We start from the raw sequence: 24,716 nt of genomic DNA, 5'->3' as shown, positions 1-24,716 counted from the left end.
CAGGAAAAAAAAAAATTGTTTTCTCCGTGCCCATTTTTCAGTGGGATTTTTTTCCCTATTCATATAATGACTGTGTGGAACAAGGAATTTCTCTGTTTTTCTTAGAAATATTCGGGAATGTACATAACTTTTTTTTTTCCTGGTTGTGACAACAATTAAGGAACTGGAATCATTCTCCTTTAAGAAAGTTTTTTTCTTCTTCCCAGAGTTTTCTGGCTTCTCCTTTTCCTCTTGTGTCACATGCAGGCGGCTCTGTGAGTCATTGGTCAGCTCTAGGTCTGTATGTTCTGTGGATTTAATTCTGTTCCTGAAGTTCCACTAAGGCTTAGATCCTTAGCATATTTTTGGTATGAACCAAACTTCAAACCTGTTTATGGACAAAACTGAAGATACAGTAAGATCCAGCCTCTGGTTTTGAGAGCAGAGTTGTGGAGAGCTTGCTGTAAAGCCGTTGTGGAGAATGGAGGGTGTTGTGGATCAGGGCTTGAGAAAAAGGGTCTTTAGTCTTAAAGATGCTACTGTGGGATTTGGGAGGAAGAAGTTATGTTGCATAATTTCAGTGACAGCTGTTGGACAAATAAACTGCTTGTCTATACCAAAGTCTTCCCTCTTGAAAAAGTGGAAGTATTTCTCTGTCTCAAAAAGATGGTACAAGGGTGTATACATTAAAGGCTGTGAGATGTAGTGATACTGCAGTACTTGGGACCATATGAAATATCCAAGATGAGAAACAAATAATTAGAATGATTTGAATCTAAAAAAACAGTAAGCAGCACAGATGTAAGTGAGCCGTGGTAATGTAGCCATGGCTTTTGTGTTGAAGGGATTAGTCTTGCCATCCAATACTTCTTTCCATATAAACGTGAGAACAAATAGCACCCTTGCATTGAGAAGTGTGGCCAAATTGGTTGATTGCAAAAGAGTGTGTTATCTTAAGTTTAAGCAAAAGTTTGAGAAATGCTCTGTTTGTAGTACATGGTGTTTGTGTTACAGTTAGAATTGCACTTTGCTGGAGTTGGAGTGGTTAATAACAGCGCACAACATGGGGGCTAAGTTACAAATAGTTTCATGTTTCAAGATTGCTGCATGCACTTTTTCAAGTAAATTAATTTTTCATTTAATCAACTCAAAATCTGTCTAATATCAGTGAGATGATTGTATCAGCATTTGGTTATTGTTAATAGTATCAAAGATAAATGTTATTCTTGGGGTCAGTAAACTTCCCACAAACGTAGGTTTGGAAGGCCACATCCAGACTGTCTGGGGACATTTTATGAGATATGACAAAATAGTCTAAGCCTTCAGTGTGTTAAACTGAATGAATAAATTTTAGACCACTGCAGAGGGAGAATTCCTTTGCTTTTGTTCATATACTGAATTAAACTAGTGAACAATTTCAAAGCTTAGATCAGCCTGGGCACAAAGACAAGAGGCAGCTTAGATTTTGACACAGCAGTCCCATTTAGACCATCATCTCCTGGGTGATGATGTATGTGATGTCATTCATGGTGATTTGAAATCTGCAATAAAAAACTGTCTATTGCAATAACTGCCAAACTTATTTTAAGGTAACAAATTGCTTTGGATAGTTTTACTGTGATTTATTTAGCCTAACTTGTTCTGAAGAAATATGAAATAGTGCAGGGAAAAAAAATTACATGTCTAAGTTTCTTCCAGATATTAGAAATTTATTGCTGTTTTTATCCCTATCAGTTCCTCCTCTTTTGAAAACTTGAATTCTTATTGAGCCTGTGCCATTGTACATAGCTTGGGAAATATAATTCTTCCTAGCAAGAATTGTTTTCACAGTCTGAAGGAAAGTTAAAAGCATTCTGAGGACTGAAAAAGACATTGCATAAAGTCAAAATTTGACACTTCAGTAAGAATGTTTCAGCCAAGCCAAAATAAAGGAACACTTAGCTGGAGACCATATGGTCCAGAGTAAGGGGTTCTGTGCTAGGCTTTCATACCCCCAAAAAGTTCTGTGTCACCTTCCAGGGAAAAATCTCTATATTCTGGGATCTAACTTAACGAAGCAGCTAAATTGCAACTACATTTGCAAGTAAGGTAGGCTGATGAACTGTAAAATAAAGACAACACAGCTATTATTGTTTCACACCCTTAGAAGGTGGTATGCTAAACTTCAGTGCATATGAAAGGTAAAGTCTTTGCAAATTGCTTAATTTTAAACTTTTTCAAGAGATCAGAATCTCTAGAGACTGTGAAGAATCAGTGAGACTTTTATGTTTCAAGATCCTGCCGCTGAAGGTTTGTTACATGCTTAATTACATTCACACCCAAGATAACATATGTGTTGCTATGTGTGCTTCCAATGCTTTCTTTGCCTGGTATGTCCCAAGCTTTTAGATGAATCTATGCAGTGACTGTTTTCACCGTTTAATCTTTAGTTTTAACTACTTAGAACATCAGTTGGATTAATCTACAAAACTTGAAGTTTAGTAGTAACAATTAATTGTTTAACTGGAAATTTAATATTTAATTGTGTCTTGGAATAGATACATTTTTGGGGAATCTTAAAATATGATGCCAGAATCAGGCTGAAGAAACATAACACCTCATTATGACTTTTATATATTTGTATAATTTCTTATTGCAGATCCATAATAACTCTTCAGCTGAATAGGGTGCTTCTTGCAGGGATCTCCTCCAATGCTTGCGGTGCAGCCAGGGGTCTGTGCTTTATGTGTGTTGTCCTTCCCATTGTTTGGAAGGTTGATGGCAGCCTGAAAACTGCTGCAAGTTGTGAGCCAATCTGCCAGGTACTTTTGAAGAACTGCAGCTCGTGGTTTGTGGCCATGCTGAAAGCATTTAGCTGTGAACTAGCAAGCTGATGGCTCTAAGTGCCACTAAGAATATAGCCCTCAGACGGCTCAGCTGCACCTGTGCCATAACAGCAACTTGCTGATGTTAGAAAGCCACCTGCAAAAAATTTGAGAAAAGTTTGCTTGAGTTAAAAATACAGTGAACGATTGTTCACACTGGTCATTCTGGTATTAGATATACCTGCCTTGTGGAAAAGACAAGAATAAAATTCATGCACTGACAAGTCTGATGTGTTTGCACATCCTTATGACTGTTTTCTCCATTCAGGCTGGTTTCCATCTTTGTAAAAGAGACTCCCATGTGTGGTGAGAAGAGAAAGAAAGGAACAGCAAGAAAAAGGATACCTATTGGTCTCTCAGTCAGTTTTGGCTTAGTCTCTAGTTGCTACTTTTAAGATTAGCATCGTGAATACAGAATTAAGCTATAGCTCACTTTTCTCTTTCTCCCAAAATGTACATCATTAGGGTAATACCTTCTCCACCTGACAGTAAATGGTGTTTGTCAGACCTGTGGCTAACTTGGTCTCCCAGCAAAGTTGAGAAGCTAATGAACAATCAGGAGCACACACTAAAAATTTTAGTAATTTTTTTGTGTTGTAATAAATGTCATTCTGATTCACTGATTCGCTGTCTATTGGCGGCAATTAGTGAGCTGATTTTATTTTTATTACATATTAACTTTGTTAGTGTATTTTTAATAAAAAATATTTTGGGTCTAAAATTCCAGGTGCTAGGGGATAGAAGGAGGGTTGTATTTCCTGTGCCAAGCTTGCACAGTAGCCAGGACACCTGCATGTCCTGCAACATATGTGAGGGATGCAAGTGAACATACCTTTTTAGAACTTGTAATGCCATAGGCAAATCTCCTAAAATTTATCTCTGTTGGTAATATCATTGGAGATTTAAATGAAGTTCTTGAATTGACTTGGCTGAGTTTCCTGTTATATGGCCTTTTGAAGTTATTTTTTTATTTGGGGTTTTTGTTTGGTTTCTTTTATCCCCAAAGCTGCTATTCTGGAAACATCGCGGTGCATGCTAGTGAGATGGGCAGAATGACAGGACATAGAGGAGAGCGGCTGCAATAACGGAGTGTGCCTAACCTGGCCAGACTTTTCTGCAGGCTAACTCATTCATAGTACTATTTGGAGTGCAGCAGTTGGTACATTCAGGACAAAAGCGTCTTGGATCAAGAACCTGGGCAATATTCATATTTGTTGGTATGCTTTCCTTTCTTAAACAGAAAAAATGAGAACTCTGAGGAAAGCAAAAGTTTCTGTGCTTTTTATTAGAGTAAATGGAAATAAGGAACTCAAGAAATGAGATGCAATGCATTAAGTATCTCCCCTCCCCTCCTCTTTGCTTCTTTCTGTACGACCGTTTGACTTCAGCTCTGGCATGGCAGGCAGACAATGGCATTAGCTAATTCGGCTCTGTGTAGTGTTGTACATGAATATGAATTAGAGACAAGTGCCTGAGCTCTCATACTGACTTTTGTTTAGCTGTTAATTTGTTCGAATGTTAATGTGCCACATGCACATAAGCCCAATTAGGTTTGAAAATGCTTATTTTCTTTTCATGGCTTCTAAAAATTGAAGCTTTCTTTTATTTTATAAGCTATTTTAATCTGTTTTATTTCACTCAGAATAATAAAGAGGATGTATAAACACATCCAAGGTTTAAAATTCGGTGGAACACTGCACTATGACCTTCTGACTCTTACATTAAAAGCAAATGAAAAATGACTCTAATAAGAGTCTGACTTTGATATTTGCATTTAGTAGTGCCATAACTAACAACTGCGCTGGGGGTGAGTGGTGAGATTTCTTTAAAGTTTTACTTTACATAGGTGTTTTTACCTCTACAGCCAGAATAACCCTTAGTCTGGAGTGGGGATTTTTTTACTTCTTTCCATGGGCATTTTGTAAAGCTTAGCTTCTGAACTCTTTCTTATATGCTATAGCATTATGCATTATTGATCAGCATAGATGATCCTGCTGCTGCACAAAACTAAGGAAGATGTTCATCTAACATCACAGAGCTTACTTGCTAAAGAAATGTTGTTCAGAAAGAGTGGAAACTGAAGTGGAAATATACTGGATTCCATGGGCATTAACTTAATATTTTAACCTTTTATTAATAATTTATTTTCAGAGGTTTTGCTTCCTGATACAGGTGCTCACATCAGTTACTTTGTTTAGAAAGAAGTCTGTGAGTCAGCCATTTGGATGTTTTAGAGCCCAGTGAAATTCAGTGACTTGAATATTATCTCTTATTTTGAGACTAAATGGACCTGCTAGACCTTTCAAAGTTCAGCCATCATTTCTGTCTAGTTTTGGGTGGAGTATAAAAATCTACGTACATTGCATGAAATTTTATTGAAGTATGAAATTGTTTGTGTCTTCTGAAGCTGAAATTAGGAAACAATTAGAAAAATTTAGTGGTACTAGCATTCATTACTCACAAAAAACACTAACTGTAACAGCACATTAAAAGCCAACCTCCTGACTCTGCAATAAAAAGAAATTATGTTACATTAGTTTAGAGAAAATATAATGCTAGATGATCATTAGTTTCTTGGGTAGCAGTTCAGTTCCTGCTAAAATACAAAAGTAATGAAAAATGAAGTTTCAAGTTTAGATTTTCATATCTAAGCGGTGTTATTTTATTTAGATTCATTTTATTTAGGCTCAGAAATGAGCTGATCTGGGAACTCTCCCACAGAGGTGATATACTTCCAATGATTGATGAAGAGTAAACTGAAGTGGCGATACTTTGGGAAGGCCAGGGGGTATTGTAAATGGTCCATCATGCTAAGAGTTTGTTTTTCACTATGTTCAACTCACCATAGTATTTTAAATGTTGAAAGACAGGGTAAGCCAGAATTTCAGCCAGCAGCCAAGCCTCACATAGCTATTTGATTCATTGATAACATATTATTCCACATTAAAAAGTTAGGGAATTAACCAGTTTAGTGACACATAAGCAACAAAGTTTTGGCATGAGCTGGTTTATAACGATTTAACATGTCCTATGTAGAGCATAGAAATTACATAAATACTGTTTTTCCCAATTTGAAGTCTATTAAAATGTTTAGGTAAGGCATAAAATTTTCAGAGGGAGCCTAATCTTCTTCCCGTTTACCAGGACCCATATAAGCTCCTAACTCACTTTCTGATTTTGATACATTTTATCCACTTGCAGAAATGACATGAGTAAATACTTTAGCCATGATTGAAATTCAGGTGTTCCTGTCATATATGATTTTGCTCTGATCCCTAGGTAACACATCTTAGCATAACAGTGGTTTTGTCTGTTTTTCCCTTTAGTTCAATTTCTGAGGATACTGTATGTGCATTTTTCCATTAAAAAGGGAAATATTTTTAATATTAAAACTGAATCATGGATATCAGGTCATATGTATTTGTGGTTGAATAAATATATACAGCAACTGTCATTTGTGTTATTAAATTTTTACTGATTTTTATAACTAAACTATACCTAAAGTATTTTTGAGTTTCTGAAATACATGTCTATTTCCAGGTCAGGCTAAATTTCTTTATATTAGCTAGTTGAAATGGTAACAGCAGCTGGTGAAGCCATAATATTTTATCCAATGATGCCTGTGTCACATTTCATGCCAATTATTATATCTTAAGAGATTCAGTTACACGAAATTTTACCTACAACCAGCTTGCGCTCCCTGGATTTTCAATTCAGTATCACTGAGCAGAATTCTAGGTTTTTGCATCAGACAATGTGCCGTTCAATGGTTAAAATATTTCTAAAAAGAGTGGGAAAAAAATCCCTCAACAGAATGAAAAATTTTTCGGATACAGTTTTTGGATCATGTCCAGTTTCTACATTAAAAATGCTTTCCAACACCAGACGAAGCCTGAATCATAACGACTCATTTAATACCATGTGCTCTCTGAAAAGAAAATGAGATCAGTAGTTAAATGAAATGCCCACAGATCCTGGGCATGGTGCACAAGATCAATGAAGATGATAATGCAGAGATGTGGGAGGACACTAAACTGGTCTGTTACTTAAGATTTATTTTGTCTTCCTGAATCTTTCAGAGTGCTCTATGGAAACAAGATCACAGAGATTCCCCAGGGCCTTTTTGATGATCTTGTGTCTCTGCAGCTGCTGTGAGTATGATCCGTTCCTCTTCTTTATTGTACAGACTAGCTAGATTTACTGTTTTTTCAGCTTCTGACATTAATATAATCACCTTTCCACTGCAAACTCACTGGGACGTGAGTTTCTGTTGTTTCCGTGTCATGCAAGAGGGAGGCAAGAGCTGAAAAAACCAAAAGGAAGGTGCCAACAGTTTTATAGCACAGTGTGTATAATGGGTAATAGACACAGAGGATTTACGTGTGGGGAGGAAATGAGAGACTCGGTGAAGTCCAAGAAAGGAAATTTGGTCACCATCTGATGTGCGGGTGGGGATGCCATCTGACTGTTTTTACACATTTAGCATTTGTGGTTGAATATCTAGATCCTTGAGGGCTACTGTGTTGCAAGTACCTGCACTGCAAGCAAAATGGCAGTACGAAAGATCTTATTGTTGCGAGCCATACTCAGTTCCATCTTCTTATTATGCCAAATGTGGCTTAGCTGCAAGAGAAATGATTTCAGAATATATTGTGTATTTGAGTATTTTATGCCATGTGTGATTTAACACACAGTCATGACTAGGGGTAAGATATGTATCATACACTCTAAAGTATTTATTAATGTAGCATAAAAAAATTTCCTAAGCCAAATGTGAAATCGCAAATTTTACTCACTCTTGTCTCCATAATCACATTGGGAACCAGTAACTCCTTCAAAGAGAAGGAAATCGGCTACTATTTCAGCCAGTCAGCAGAGGGAGCAGAAGTGAAGTGAGCTTAATATGTATTCCTAACGTTCTGATTACCACCATGGATGATGCACTCAGAAAGTAAAGGTGATATATGGTAAATTAACCCATTCTGGTTTGTATCACACACAACCCTCCACCCCCAAATGATAAATTATATAAAATATAAAATAAAAAGTAGCTTTTAGACATGTTATTTTAAGCCTTTCTGTCTTGACATAACCAGAAATGAATATCCAAAAATTCGTGATCACCATTGAATGTGTCACTCTATGATTGCAGTCTTTGCTGCACTTATATGCTATATAAAAATAAGCATAGATTTAGATTAGAAATCCATGAGCAAAGCCAAAGAACTAAAATAGGAAATAGTTGAAATTGCTCTGTATGTTAACTGAAGGATTACTCAGACGTGTAATTTATCCGTAAGATCTTAACTGCAAACATGGACCACCCTATTCTAGAGAAGGACAAGCAAGAGCACATGTGGTTTGGTTATGACAATCCTTGAGCTGCGATGGTGGGAAGCTGTTTATCTCCTCCTGCACACAGCCAATTCTTTTGTCTTCACCTTTTGCACATACTTTTTCTGGCAGCTCCTTTCCTCTCTCCTGTCCCATATCTCAGAAGTTTGTTAGTACTTCAGTGTCTTCATGGCCAGCCTGTGCAGTAAGAGAAGACTGTGTATTTAGGGGGGAGGTAGTTTGCCATGTATGAGAACAATAAGCATGAAAGTACATGTAAGTACTCAGTACATGTTGACAAAACTGGCATGTTAGTCATTGTCAGACTCGGGTTGTGTTCGGTACAATGAAGACGCTGCAAGCAAAAGGAGAGCTAAAACTTAACTTGCCACTTTGACCTCTGAGAAAGAAACTATATTAAAAAAATCTGAGCTTTATCATAGTCCTCCCCCGCAAATATTTTATCGTTGCAAGTTTGAAGTGATACACAGTTGCTCTGTCTAACCCAGGACACTTTACAGATAGGATCTTTCCCAGTAGAGAAAAAAAAAAAAAATCACTCAACACATGGCTCACCCCGTAAAAATGTGGGTCTAAAACTTTGCATAAAGCATTAAGCAGGTTTCAACACCTTTATACTGTAGTCCTTGTGTGCGCGTAGTGCAGGCTTTCAACGAATTAAGCCCAGATGCAGTAATTTTCCAGTCCGAATTAGCTCAAGTGGTGCCTTTTTGTTAAGGGAGCAAAATCTATATGCCAGAGAACCATTAAAAGGTGTTGTACTTCAACAGTTTAAACATGCTCAAGCTGAGAAGATGTAAGTAGGTTGCCCCGTTATGGGATTCCCAGAGTATTGTGGCTCTGAAGCCTTTCAGGGTCTTCTTGAAAGTGTTTGAATGTAAAGTAGCTTTTGGCAAGGAGAGCATTGAATGATCATGCTTTAAATGCAAACAAATGTCTGCACACTCTTCTGATCGTGGCTTCGAAGCAGCTATTATGGGGTTGCTTGTAGTATTTTAATGGATACCAAAAAAATAAATGGCATTTGTTGGTTTTAGACCTGCTGTTGAACAGTTGGAAGAGTGCCCTATGATTAGATCTTATTTAGTGTTCAGTGGGCTCTAGATTGGATTTTTTCTTATTAGTCTGGAGACACACTGATAAGAATGCTCTGATTAAGGTATCCTGGTAGCCAGTATAATTTTCTAAGCTTGAGCTGGAGCATTTTTGAAAATATACTGGCATTATGGTAAAGCAGGACACAATCAGAAAAAGGGAGTCGTTGTGGGTTCTCTATAAAATTGTTGAGATTGTGTTTAGAAGGAAAAAATAATTACTGTGAAATTGCAGAGCAGATAATAGTTATTTATTGTTTTGTATAAGACTCACCAGAGTTTCTCAGAAATGTCATTATCCTTCTGTTTAAACATACTGCCACAATATAGGCCCAGATTATTCCACTTTTACTCTGGCAAAATTGTTTTGTGTAAGTGCCTTACATCTGCAGACAGTACCACTGATGTCAGAAACACTGTAGCTGGGTAAAATAATGCTCAGCTCAGGCATGACAGCATGTTAAACTGCCCCATTTGACTTTGGTGTATGGGAAATGAAGAATTCAGAACAAGTTTTAGACCACCTGGCTAGCATTAGAATTCTCTATTTCTGTCATATAAGACAGAGGTGGGTAATCCAATATTATATTGTATTTGGCAAGAAAATAACCAGGCGTGGTTAGATAATTAAGGGGTTTTTGTGGGGGGGGTGGGGGGGCTGTTGGTTTTGTTGGGTTTTTTAAACCCTATTGGTTTAATTTTAAATGTTGCTTTTGAAGTCTTCATTATAATTAGCTATCTTAAGTAGTTAACATTCCCCACATAAATAATCGCAGTTGGATTTCTGTTAAATTGCTGATTTCACAAACCTTATGTCTTCCTAAATATGCACTTGTAACTAACACAGCAGCATACTTTATTATAGAAGGCCAACTACACATCCGTTCTGTGGAACAGAAGCTTTTCTTGGACCATGTCATTTCCCTTATCCTGTTTGAAGTTGCCAGGAGAGAGGATGCTAGAAAGCTACTGTAGCTATTGTACCCTATCTTCATACAGTTTCTTTCAGCAGGCTGGATCAAGTGTCTTCTGAGAATTTTAGGTCAGTTTGGATTTGAGAGCGCTATACTGTTTTCCAGAAAGGGCTAACTGGAGTTTGATTTTTTTTTTTTTACAGTAAACTGAAACTTTCATTTCATTGGGGCAACAATCCGTCCAAGCTGTGAAATAGTGTTTGATTAATTATTGTTGTTTATGTAGCTTGCATTTGAATATCGAAAGAATGGAAAGGGTTTCAGCTTAAGGTGGAAATTTTCAAGTAACCATTAGCTGTGGCCAGTTTGAACTCCTGTCCAGGAGGCCTTAGACTAACCTTGGTCTGTCTAGAAACTGGAATATATTTAAATGTCCTTCTCACCAAATGTCCTTCTCACCTGCCTTTCAGTTTTCCTGGAATGTGGACAAGCTCTTTCAGGGGCCCTTGCGTTTGCCAAACTATCCGCCAGTCACTGCACAGGGGGCACAACATAACACTGCACAGCTCTTTCTTTTTCAGCAGCCCTATAACAGATAAACCTGACGGTTGCTCTGCTTGCTCCCACATGAGCAAATGTGCAGAGCCAGTCTGCAGTGAAACAGTGAGTCAAGTGGCTCAAGACAGTGAGCTGTGGATAATGGGTACCAAGTTTGTTAACCAGTAGTTTTCGTATCTAAGTAATACACTTTCCTCTGTGCAACCATATTAAAACAAACATTCTGGGAGCCTTTTTATTACAGTTACACACTGTGTGCTTCACAGTGCTCTATTTCCTGAAACAAGAAGGTATCGTAAAATCTCTACTGTTTAAAGAGATTGTATAGCAAAATAATATAGGGGATGAAATCTCATTTTTCAAATGTCTGGCAACTATCAGTTTTCAATAAATCCTTTTCCTTGAGGAAATTTACTTTGCATAGTTACTGATCATACAAGTGCTCAGGCATGTTGATCCTAAATCTTATGGTTGAGATCCCCATGGCTTTCTGGGCAAGAAAGAATCCGTATAGTGGACTCTGTTTTGATGTTGCTATAGGTAGATATACTCCTGGGGTACATATATATTGAAATCAGAGGTTTGTTGTATTCCTCTCTCATAAAGCAAAGCCAAAAGCTTACAGCCTCCTTCTCCTAATGTCTGATCATTAGGGAAAACTCAACATTGTAGTTGGAAAAGACCAATAATCATATTGGTGCCTGGAGTTTGACATATTGACAGATAAAGTAACTTCAAAAGTGGTGAAAAATAGACTTCCAGATCCAATCATCTAACCTGGGTTAAAATTGGAACTAGATCTAATATTTACAACTTCAACTGACCTATATTCAAAATAGACTTGTATGAAGCAACAAGTTGTGTGTGTTCTTTCAGAAACTGCTATTATCAGTCTTCCCAAAATTCTACCGGTCAAATTTTGCTTTGAGTGATTCTCCTTTTTAACCTGCTTTTTATGCTATTTCTCCTTGGATGAATAGTGAGATACTTGGTACTCCCATAGCTCTTCTGGTGAGGTTGCTTGGAAAATATCTCCATGGCAAATTTGCCAAGTTTGAAGTGCTTGTGTTGATTTGTAATTGTAAATTGAATCCCATTACTTAAGAGCTTAAAATAGGATCTACCAATTATTTATTGTATACTTTTGGAGCTTGTTAGAAGCTCAAAGAAAATCCATTGAAGCACAAACCCATACAAAGTATTTTAAAAAAAAGAAATACAAAATTACTCTAAGGAATGTACATCAATTCCAATATTTTGTATTGTACACATTACACCGTTACATACATAAGTGTCATTAAACAGTGATGCAAACAGTATATGAATGCCAGAATAAAGGAATTACAGTTTTCCATTTCCAAGTCCTTTATAGCACAGTAGTCTCTCCTCCTCCCCATAGCAATCTTCTGAGCTTTAAGTGATGTATAAAATCTTCTTGTTCCATGGAGTTCTTACTTTTTTTCATGCAGAAGAGACAAGAAGCGTTAAAGAGAGAACTTCTGACTAGATGTAAGGGGAAACACTTTCACAACGACAAGTCAAGCAGTGGAGCAGGCTGCCCAGAAAGTTGTACATTCTCTGACCTTGAAGATTTTAAAGACCAGACTGAATAAAACTCTAAACAACATGGTCTGACCTTACAGCTCACCCTGTTTTGGGCAGTCTAATAGGACAAGAAACCTCTCAAGCTTCCTGCCATTCTGAATTATCCTGTGATCTGATGAAATAATTTTTTCTCAGATAAAGCGGCTATCTGCATTAAATATCTATAAATCAGTCATGCTTTGAGCGGGGTTCAGACCAGATGACCTCTGGAGGACCTTTGCAACCTATGTCATTTCCGGGTTCTGTGGTTCTAATTTCTTAGCAAAATGACATACGAACTTTTCCCGTGATTACTCAAAATATTTCTGGCTGCAGCAGAGATACTATGCAAGCCTCGTCCTTCTAGTCCAGGACAGAATACTCTCTGCACAGACCTGTTTAATAGCTTTAGAATTGTTTTCAAGCTGTTTGCCTCAAGCTTTTTTTCCTTCAGATTTCTGCATTTAAGCTGCTATTGTGATATTACCAAATTCAATAACTGCTGGTAAAGTGAGGGAGCAGCATCTGCCAGACACAGAAATACAATTACAGTCAAGCACTAATGAAAGACTGCAACAGCATCTGCCTTTTCTGTGTCACTTCTGTAGCCTGTCCGCATGCAGCTTCCCAAAACAACCGCTAGTTCGTACGTCAGTGTGTAATTCATTAGCTCTTCTGACACCAGTGCTCCAAGCTGGACTCATCTGGCAGAAACTCTCCTAGTTATTATTACACAAGAAACTAACTCCCTGATAGCGCAGGAAGTTGAGAAAATGTGTTTGGTCTGCTGTGCATCTGAATTATCATGTGGTTATCTAAAATCAGCTGTGACCTTATCTGCAGGCGTAAATTGGACAATATTATATTTTGAATAACAGAAGTACAGATGCTACGACAACATGTGCTTATAATTCTCCAGGTAGTAACACAAGTACCACAGGATTGTTTTACGGATGGTGTTCAACTGGAGTTGGTGTCTTTTGGATCAGGTATGAAAGGAGGCCTTTAAAATCTCTCCAAAACAGGACTGTCAGACTGTGCTCTGTGCTTCCTTCTTGACTCATTATCAGTTCCTGACTTTTGCATTTTAATTTACGTTGAATAAATTTGTCATCACCATCACCATCATCCGGTTTCCTGAACATGGAGAAACACTTGAAGCTGGTTCAAGCAAGCATGATGATTTCACACTGGTTATTATCAACTGAAGCACTGACAGACTCTTTAGTGGTCAGTCATCACATTAGAAAGTGTAAATTTTAGTAGATGTCTAAATATCTTGACACAGTGAGAGGCAGTCAGATTGCTCCCCTATACTCCAGGCCATTTTAAAACGTTCCTGGAACCTTGCCAGTAAGTAAGCAGGGGCACACACAATTCTGTCATTAGACGTTGCTTGTCATTGACTGCTGGGAGGACGGAGTACTTGACTAGATACTTCCATATTGGCACTTCAGCTTTCTCCTGTGATAAGTTGTGTTAAATCAAAGATGACACTTGATTACCTATAAATTTCAAGAGAAAATGCTGAAAAAAACATGTCAAAAAGTTTGTTGACGTTTTTGTAACAGGTATTGTATATCCTAAGGAATGCTTTCTGCCAAGAGTCCTTTCTTTGCTGCCGTATAGTGCCTTTGAATGTAGGTGAAGCCTTTGATATTCCATAAAAGTCATGTATATTCAATTTGTGTTCTGCTGTTACCCATGCAAAACTGTTACCCCGTTCTCCTCTTCCTTACAAGTCTCCTATGCATTTTACATCTGCCTTTTTCTGGTGAGTTCTCATTTTCCCCAGTGGAGTCTGGCATGTGGGATGTGCCAGCCAGTTCATGGGATGCCGAACATTTTCATTCTCATCATGTTGTCGTCGCTGTCAAAACACAAAGCTAGTGAAAAAGAAAGAGAATTTTTCCAGTGGCTCTGTGCAGCTTTTCTCCCTGACGCTTTCCTTTTGGCTCATTAATGTAGGATGATTTCTGGTCCATCCTGTAGCAACAGAAATCAACCTGCAGTCTTCAGCATGTGTTAAGGTTGCTAGGCTGCTGTCTCATTCTCGAGTTACATAGTTATTTGCTGATAGTTTGATTACTTGACTTCACTGAGCTGAAAATAAAACATTGCTAAGGGTAAAAGCCATATAAACATCCCCATTTGCTCTTAACAAACAATTTTTTCAATCATTTTGGGTTTGGAGTTCAAAATGCTATTTAAATGTTAATCACTTGAAACTGTGCTTGGGCATATAATTCAATTATGGGACCATCTTAATTATGCAGATGGTGCTTACGAGCATCTGATACAATTACAGTGCCAATTCACTACACATTCATTCAAAAGGCTTAGCTGAAACACGTTATTATTTCAATGTGTGTGGACAAATCCACTTTTTCAGGAAATGGCTTCATGGAATTGTAATACTGCTCTGCTCTGCTCATTGCTTTCAATGGGGTGTAAACCACAAGGTCTTTAACCGTTCTCCTGTATTCTGTGGTGGTCCTAGGCTTGCAAGAGATTTCTTCATGTTTTTAACATATCCAGAGGGATGAAAATGGAGACTTGAGTTAATAACCCATCATCCCTCTGGATAGCAGGCGGTTTTATTTCTACTTGAATTTTTAACCTCCTTTTGAATGCTGCACCACATCTGGAGGCCGTGTGTAAATCTCATCCAATCAAGCTGATAACAAAATAGGAAAATTAGTGGAATTTACTTTCACCATATATTGGTGCAAAATAAATGCCATGTAATTCTTTTTAAATAAGACTTAACTTTTAATATTGTCCCTTCTTTTGGTGTGCATCCAATGAAAAGGAGCCTTTAGTATGTTTTACAGCATGGTTCAGTGTTTAAGGAAGATCAGTGTTTCTGCTTCCTAGAATATGTTTTTCTCATCTGCCTTTGTGTTAGTTTAAAAAAAATTCTTATAACTACTTTTAACTCCATGTGAGGCTAGCCTTGTATACCTAATTAATAATGAGATGCCATTAGGGGGGCTGTGACAGTGAAGAAAGGTTAAGCAAGGAATTTGAAGTTATATAGGGGAATAGCCATAGAGGGGATATTTTAAAATAACCGAGTTTTGAAAGGAATATAAACCTTAATGCTTCTGGCCAAAAGTCATCCTCTAACTCACAGTAAGTGGGAGGAAAAAAATTTAGGGATGATTTATTCTGCTTTCTCACAGTTTTTCACCACCAGCCCTCTTTTCTTACTGATTCTGATCAGAAATAGGACATTCATCTATCTCATGATCCACTGAATATGGCCACGTCTGTATCACTGTTGAGCACACTATCTGTCCTCTTTAGATTTAGGTACTGCAAATATATTGTGTAGATGATATACAGAATAGGTGTTGTCACCTCAGAAAAGCTCTGTAGTACCTGAATTCCCACTTCTAAACAGTCTGCACAAGCACTTTCCTGTTCCAAATTACTTTCTCTGATGCTTAAAGGAGAGAGTGTGCCTCTGTGTTTGTGGCTGTATATAGGGTCAGTTTCTCTCATTTTTGGTATTTGGCTCTTACAGAAATGTCACAGGTTATATTACCATGAATCTAGTCATTGGAAATTCATGCCAGGAAAACTTGCCACATTGTAAATTCTAGTTTCCAGTATTGGGTTTATTCATGTTTTGTTGAAACTAATCAGAGAACGAATTCAAATCCTGTGTATTCAGTGCAGTTCTAGGTCAGCTTTGCTCTGAGGGTTTATTAAGTGGGTTCAATGGCTGTTAGGCTTCAAGCCCACTCTTCGCACAGGAGTGAACAGCATCTGCACAGTGCAGCTCTGCTATGTGTGCATTTCTTAAGAATCACAAAAAGACATGCTGGTTGTCCACATCTATGAATACAACTGTAGTTCAGTTGTAAATTCTCTTATTACTGAGGTTATTTTCATTTTTGCTTTATGCTTTGTTAGAAGAACTGCTTGCAACATAAAATATTACTGTAATATTAGAAAAAAATAGCATCTAGCAAAATAAATCAAAGTACATACTTGCTTTCAGTTTTCTTCCTGTATAACTTAGGTACCAAGCCTCTGTCATGGAACAACCGATCTAAGCTGATGTGCCTTACCTGAAAATAATGTGGGACCATTAATGTGGGAAGGGAGTAGAAACCAAAGGATTTGTAGTGGCATTTGAACATGTCTGTTCATATGTCAATGCCACTTAGGCATGATAAATCCTTTGGTTTCTACTCCCTGTCCTTGTGAACATATCTGTTCATAAGAGGCATATTGTACAATATCTGGGGATATTGTTCAAAACTCAGTAGCTGATTCTGCCTTCTAATGACTTGTTAACCTGTTCTTTATGGAAAAGATAATGTACAAGTTTGAAAGAGAAATGCATAATGTGCGAGACCCAAGAGAGAATGAAGATTGCTTTGGCTTGGACAAAGAAGAAAATAGTAAGAGATGACACTGATGCTTGCTGCTGGAGCAAAATCTCAGAAGTCCAATGCATGGAACTGTTCCTGTAGCCTAATATGAAAATTACCCTGTTACTTCTGGTGGAGTTAACAGGAGTGTGGATTAGGTGTCACATAATTATCAGTCACAGAAATACAGGTTACAGAGGGATCAAACTACTGCTGCTTAATATTTCATAAAATTATTTTAGCTATTAGTTCACGCAAAAATGTAACCTCATTTATCCATCATTGCCTTCTATGGGACTTTCTCTTATCTAATGTCAAGCTTCTTTTTCCGTGATGTATTAAGGAGAAAATTCAGGTAAATCGATGTTGACTTTTCTGTTGGCTAGAAAGGTGAGTTCTGCTCTGGTGCCCTCTCATTCCAAAGCACTGCATTCCTGTTCTCCTTGAGAAAAGGGCTCTACCCAAGTATGTGTCCATCTTTGACATATCACAATTACTGTAGCCATTTACTGCAGTAATGAGGCTCTGCCAAAATGACAGTAGGAGCAGAGAGCTGTAACGAGTGTACAATGTTCCAAAGGTTTCAGCAATGCAAAGGCAGGGTGCCATGGAGAGGAATCACCGTCTGAAGTTATTTTTTGGAGCAAAAGAAAAGCATCATGTGCAGCTATCAAGCATGCATTTCTTCCCTGATAGGTTGCCCTGTTGGCTGTAGTGGTTTATGTGAGGTTTGTTGAAAATGGAAGCTCCCTGTGCTGTTAGAGGTGTGTTTAAGATGGTATATTTGCTTGCTGAGGAATGCAGGATGTGTTTTCCTTTTTATGTATAAACGCATTTGTCTTTTAACCTAGTGTGGTGCCTCATAGAGAGCCACAATGTTGCAATATTAAGCCCTTCAAACTCATTGACAAAGTAGCAAGAATTTTGTGACCAGGAGAACTGAGTTAACAGCATATATTGTTTGCGAAGTACTATTTTTCTGAGGCTGGTAGTAGTCAAAAGATGTGGATTTTGGCTTTTGTAAGAAGAATAGGTCATTTCCTGCCTATTTTCCTTCTAAGTGTAAAATACCACATATGCAGATCACAATGACAGTTTAAGTGTTCTCGTGTTTGATTGTCTCAGAGGGAGATCCAGCTTGTGTTGGGGTTTTATATTCTTGTTATACGTGAGGGAACTCTGGCTGGATAATCTAAGAGAACTTGCATAAGTACTATCCAAGATTTTCTGGCTGAACTGATTATTTCTGCCAACTGGCTGCTGTGTAGATGTGCAAAATATATAAAAAAAAAAAAAGGATGTGAATTGCCTTTGTGCTACTTTTCCACAACTGCACAGGAATCTGGTGTAACTGGAATGGAGAAGATTCATAGAATTGTAGGACAATGGAGGTTGGAAGGGACCTCAGGTGGTCACTAGCCAATGAGACTGGAGAACCCTTGCTCAAAGCAGAGTCACCTTATTAGGTCAGAGCAGGTTGCTCACGGCTTTATTCGGTATCATCTTGAAAACCTCCAATGGAGACTGCACAACTGAGCAACCTGTTCCACTGCTTGACTATCCTTAGGTATGAAGTGAGCTTGCCTTTCAGTAAGTCTTAGTCCAGACCCTACACTTCTCTCTTCTTGCCTCTGAGGAGAATCACGTTTTCTTTGCTTCCATGATCACATTAACCCTGCACTGCTTATCAAAAGATGTCAAACTTCCAGAATTTCAGTTAGACTTAAGACAGCTGCTGGTAGAGAAAACTGAAAAAAAAGGTTCTTTTCATTGTGGACTTTGTGTATGAGAGTGTGCGTGGAATAGCAAGGTGGGGAGTATTTGCCATTTCTATGTATATTAAGCTGAAGACTTCTTTAAATGTTTGTGTAGAATTTGGAACAAATGGGGGGAGGGAGCTGGTCATAACAAAAAAAAATCTTTTAAGTATTTTAAGATAGCTAGCACTGTTAGCTGTATATTCCCCAGCTATTAGAGTACTAATGTTGACTGTGGTTTTTTCACCTTTTTAATGTAACAGGCAAATGTGGATTGGCTTTGATGACTGGGTTAATGTTTTTTTAGATTTAACCCCAAAGTTCAGTCTATCTTTATTTGATTATTACAAGATTAATGAATTATAAACCTTTCCTCTGTTTTCAGGCTTCTCAATGCCAATAAGATCAACTGCCTGAGGGTAAACACGTTCCAAGGTCTGCATAATCTCAAACTGCTATCTCTTTATGACAACAAACTGCAGACCATCAGCAAAGGGCTCTTTGCACCTCTCCGATCAATCCAGACTCTGTGAGTATGCAGGCATATCGTAAATGTCAGCTCTCTCTTTTTCCCCCAAAGATGTTGCCTGTTCTTTGCAAAGGCTTTGCATATGACATTAAGACAATTTGGAAGAGACCCCAAGGTAGTAGCCCCTCCTTTTCTGACAGAAATAAAAGGAGAAAGATAAAGAAGTATTGCATAAATTCAGCACAGCCAGCTATCGATACAGTCCGTCCATAGTGACATAAATGTCATAAGTGTATTAAGCTCCCAGAGTAATTCATTCATACTGTTTGTTGGGAAGATAATACATAAATTTGACTCTGTACAATATATGAACAGCAGATTCTATTAAAACCATTACTTAACAGTTTTTAATGCCAACAACTCAACAGCTAGTGAGTTGGCATCTCTCCTTACTGGGTCTGAGTCCTGCTGTACAGTTTGTGACTTCTGAAACCATATTTCAGCTGACATTCCACGTAAGGGAACCGATACATTGATTTTTGATCCATTTGATCCATTAAGAAAATCCACTAAACATTTTCTGAGAGTCTTTGAATTGGAGGCATTAGAAGAAGAGGGATCAGAAGCAAAATTGGAAGCAAAATTATAGAAATGACTCAATATTTTACAGAAGAAGGTTTCATCCTAAAGCTGTGAGCAGTAAGATAATAAGGTAAATAATACTCTTTCAGAGCTGGAGTTGGCAGCCTGATATAAATGAAAAACAAGGAAGAACCCCCTCACCCAATATTGTGTATGTGTGTTTATATATATTTGTGTGTGCATATATAGATATAAGGCTCTGTGTTTATGTACTATGTAAGTATATGCGTTTCCAGTATTAACATATATATGTGTATGTATATATACACACACATACTAGAATATATATGCACATTATATATGTATATAGACACACATACTATAGTACTGGAAATGTATCTATAGACATGCACCTATATCTTTTAATACTGGAAATGCATTGGCCAAATTAGTTTTATAAATGTTTTAATTCATATGAAAATGAACTAATAGGGATGATTTCAAGCAGCAGGGTACCTGCTATGTCCTATGTACCTGTGCAGCCACAAGCACAACCTTAATTTCCAACAGATACCTGGCCAGTATATATTGCTTAAATCATTAAGGCATTAAAATAATCATGTACAACCCCCCCAGCCCTGCCCCCCCACCTCTACCATGCTTTCTTCTGCTGCAACATGCTATATATGTACATAGATATAATATGTAAACAAGGGTGACAGAGAAGGTTCATTTACAGAGGTATATAAGATTTGTCAAGTTAAACAACAGGCAACACCCTTAAGCTATAAAAATTTCTCCTTGGTTTCCATGGGGTTTTATTGGTACTCCTAGTGGCCATGACTTAGAATGGACTTGTTGCTTCACACTGAGACACTTTTTCATGAAATGTTTTGATTCATTCTCCCATTTTTAGTACTCCAAGTGATTGTCATTTTCTGCCTTTTTTCTAGAGCTACAAAACCAATCCCATATCCTGTCTGTATATGCTTGTTTGTTCTTTGGACTGTTCACACCAGGAATGGCTCTACTACAACAGTAATCTTTAGTTTCTTCAGGCATTTTCTGCTTTGTATGCTTTCTCTTCCCACTCCTTGACAGCCCTTGCCCTGTAGTATTTTATACTTAGTCTGTTAAGTGGCAGTTCATAAATATAACTGCAAACAGAAAAGAAAAGAAGTTTCTACAGGTGGAAAAAATACACTAACAGTAACAGAGCAGAGTTCTTGTGAGGATATAACTTTACACCTCTGTCCAAACTAAATTTAAACATCTGTCTTTTTTTAAACTGTTTTGCAGTTATTGGAGAGCTGTGTCCTGCTCCCTTAGAAGTTAGAGGGACTGGTGCAAGTTAACTTAACTGAGATCGGAATCAGGCTCTGAGAAAGACCTGGCAAACTCTTCTGATAGTGCTCAACTTTGTCAAGCAGAATGAATCATAACAGCAACAGAGAAATACTGTTTCTCTCTAAGATACTCCAGCAGATTTCTATCAACAAAGTCTAAATATCCAGTTAAAATCAATGCTATTACAGCTATTTCCAATTGTGTGGGAAGTATGTTGTGCAAATTTTGGGGAAGGATAGAGTCAAGTTCTACCTTGCATAAACAGTTTAGTCTCAAAAGTAAAAATTTTTGGTCCAGGAAAAAATACCTATAAGGGGAATACTATTACAATGATGAGTATATGCAAATATCAATTTCACTCTTGAGAGATGGCCTCTGGATCACTTCTGGCTTTGCCCACAGACCCAAGGCACTTAACTAATTCCCATTTTGATCCCTAGGAAACTGAGCTTGGCAATAAAATTTCTTCTAAACCAAGATACAAAATGTTCTTCAGGTCAGGTGCATCTAAAAAGGTGCATTTCTCTCAAAAGGCAGCATATCAAGCTCTCAAGAGAAAACATTGGACTTTGTAGACAGGAGGTCTGTGTCCTTTAAAGCAGGCTTTGCTATATTAATTTTTGTTTCCTCTGTGAAAGGACTTGAGCAGGCTTAATGAGCTACGAAATGTGATAGCTCACAGAATTCTCCCATTCATGTGCAGCTCGTGTGGTTTCCGCCAGGCCTGGGTTTTTGGAAGCTTATTCAATTACTCTACTCTTCAGGTTTGCATTTGTGAAACACAGTGATGGAGTACAGTGTCACAGGTCACTTCTGATTAAACATCCCATCCTTCTCACAGACATTTAGCTCAGAATCCATTTGTGTGCGACTGCCATTTGAAGTGGCTGGCTGATTACCTGCAGGATAATCCGATAGAAACCAGCGGCGCTCGATGCAGCAATCCGCGTCGCCTTGCCAACAAACGAATCAGCCAGATCAAGAGCAAGAAGTTCCGCTGCTCAGGTAATTCATTTATCCAGGCTGTACTGCACTTTCAATTCAGAAATAAGCAGGTCCAGAGAGCCTACTAATCAAATCTGCAGGACAGTGTTTGCTATAATGGATATTATGGAGCATCTTTTAAAATTAAATTTGGAAAATTAAGTTAGTTCTCCAGAAAGCCAATTACCTTATGGATTTAAAAAAAAAAAAAAAAAGAACAAAAAAAGCGGGCAGTCTATAGCTGTCTTCTGCGTGTCTCTTAAAAACAAAGAAAAAAGAGAAAAGCTTGTGACATTTAATTTTAAAAGAATTACAAGGTTATAAAATGTCTAAAGAAAACAATGAAGATGTATATGAATCCATGTGGCAAGTGTCATATTTTGAAGGGGTGGAAGGTGGATGGATCATCATTCGTATTCAGGCAGAACTCTTATTGACTTTAATGAGAGCTGAGCTCAAGTAAGTTCTCAGTCCTAAAAGGCTGAGAACAGTATGAGTGAGATTTTTATACAACTGGCAATGGGCATTTCTAACCTAGGATGAGTGAAGCTGGGGGTGAGGGGATGGCATCGATTCACATACTTTCATAGATTTTTTTTATATCTGCAAGTAACATGCACTAATTCAAGCAAAACTGCCAGTGAAGTTGGTAAGATTTTTTGGTTTAGTAAGTTTTGAATCAAAACTTGCATCATAGTTTAGGCAAAGATTTTGTTTTGTGAGCTAGATGGAAAAATGTTTCCACCTGAAAATAACCTCCAAAGTAACATAAACACCTTTTCCTCAACCGTATCCATTCTTTATTTATGGTCCAGCTATCAGTAAAGGGACATTTATTGCCTTATGCAGCACAGATAAGCAGACTGCTTCTTCATGTGTTTTTTCTACTGGTTATATGTATTTTAGATTACTGCATTTTTGTATACTGTAAAGACAAGCAGGTTTCAGTGAGCAAATCTATTAGTGTGTACTGAGAAGAAAAATGACTATTACTGATGGAGTACCTTGCAGTGTTTTCTCTAAAAATTACTGTGATTTTTGTCTTTTTCCTCTGAAAAGAAAATACCATGATTAATTGTGTTCCTGGTGGTAAAAGATTAATGACCCTAGATGGGGATGCAGCATGAAACTGAATGGCAGCAGCCCAAAACAAGCCGTTGTGCTTTGTGTATCTCTGTGAGCAATATGCTGAGCTAAACTTTCTCTTTATGGGGAAAATAAAATAAAGATAACTTCATTTGCAGTCAGGTTTTCTTGGGCATGCTTGTTAAAGTCTTCAATCACTTGTGACTCAAACCACAAAATTCATAACCAGAACTGAAATTATGACATACTTTTATCTAGGTTTTTGGATTGTGTCCATCATAGTAACAAGATAATTAGTCAGTAATATTCATATTTAAAGAAACTGGAAATGAAAATGCATAAATATAATTTAGAAAGGAAAGTAGACTGCAGAAACAGATCAGTATAAATCTGTACCCAATTTGCCATTGTTATTTTCTTCTGCTTTTATTAATAGGCTAGAGAAATTAATGTTATGTATATGCATGCATGCCTTGAACAATAGTACAGGGTATTGGATAAGGCAACACCATCTGATATCATTTATGAAAGGTCATAGCTAAGAAGAGCAACGATGCAGAACACAGTACCTGGTGATGTTGAGAATAATATTTTGTGTGAGTTCTTACCTTGGGGGTCCTTTCCTTGAGGCATTAGGCTGTTTTTTCCTCGGTCTCCAGTTCTACGAGTATATCAAAACCACATGGAAAAGGCATAAACCTGAGTTATGAAGGAAAGAGCAGGGATTGTACAGCTTCAGAACAAAGATTTCAGCTGGATGAAAACTAATTCTATTCAAAAACTCAATAGAGAAGATATCCTGCCTGTAGAGTTTCCAGATGGCGATGAGATACATTGAACTCGACTCATGGTCTGCTCACGTGAGACAGGGGGAACGTCTAATGGTTTAGAAGAATCTTAGTTTGTAAATCAATCCAGAGAACAGACATCCTTGGCACCTGTTCTGCTCAAGTTGTCCCTTTGAATCATGGCTGCTTCAGACTTGGCATTTAGCAAGAATTTTCCATGTTTTCATTTTGAGGAATATGTTTCATCCCAGGATTTAACGCAGCACGTCTCTGTGCAGAAAAGTCCATGAGGTATGAATCTTCATCATTCGAAGTCAGACTGTTGAGCAGCACTTTGTGTTATCCAGGGATGAGCCTGCACAATCCCATTGGGATGGCAATGCTTAGTAACTTGTCAGTGTCCTTGCTGGCTGTGAGATTCTCCCTGTCTAGTTTTTACATCTTTTTGCTCAGTGTATGAGAAATGAAATTTTTTTTTAAATCCTTTTGTAAATGTGCATCTCTTTTCTCAAAGGGTTCTTGTTTCAGGATCCTGATATTTTCATGTAGTTTGCTTAATACATTTAGTACATGTCAGAAAGATGGTTTTGTGGGTGAAAACCCCGTGAATATGAGGGGTTGGTTAAGGAAGCAACGTGAGAGATTTTGTCCTGACCTGGTCTTTGACCTTTGAGAAGTGATGAGGATGCACAGAAAGTGTGACCTCTGTGGGAGTAGTGGTACTCAGCCAGTGTTGGGATCACATCCGTGAGTAGTTAAACTTAAGTGAGCCTAATACTTTGACATCAGGGAAAGGACCAGTTCTGCAGTCATAAAATTCTGAGGTTGTCCTGAAGCAGTCTGTGTGTTTTCCACATTCATTTGAATTCTGTAAAGTGTCATAAAGGGGACTGTCAGGAAGGACCTGGCATGAGAAAAAATGTGATTGTTCAGTAAATTAAGAGAAGAAAGGGAAGTGCTTTTTGCATGA

General features: G+C 37.8%; 1 protein-coding gene across 1 annotated transcript in view; it reads left to right on the top strand.

Moving 5' to 3' along the window:
* Positions 1-24,716, top strand: part of SLIT3 (slit homolog 3 (Drosophila)) — a 260,861-nt gene that overhangs the window by 98,088 nt on the left and 138,057 nt on the right. Inside the window, exons 9-11 of the mRNA XM_009318576.1 lie at positions 6,923-6,994; positions 18,876-19,019; positions 21,730-21,893. Of these exons, the coding sequence (XP_009316851.1) occupies positions 6,923-6,994; positions 18,876-19,019; positions 21,730-21,893 (380 nt within the window). The remainder of the gene's footprint in view (positions 1-6,922; positions 6,995-18,875; positions 19,020-21,729; positions 21,894-24,716) is intronic.

The sequence above is a fragment of the Pygoscelis adeliae genome, unplaced genomic scaffold (assembly GCF_000699105.1).
Source record: "Pygoscelis adeliae isolate BGI_AS28 unplaced genomic scaffold, ASM69910v1 Scaffold42, whole genome shotgun sequence".
In the NCBI taxonomy this organism is placed as follows: domain Eukaryota; kingdom Metazoa; phylum Chordata; class Aves; order Sphenisciformes; family Spheniscidae; genus Pygoscelis; species Pygoscelis adeliae.
Note: the sequence above shows the minus strand (reverse complement) of the source record. Positions and strands in the feature narration are given on the sequence as shown.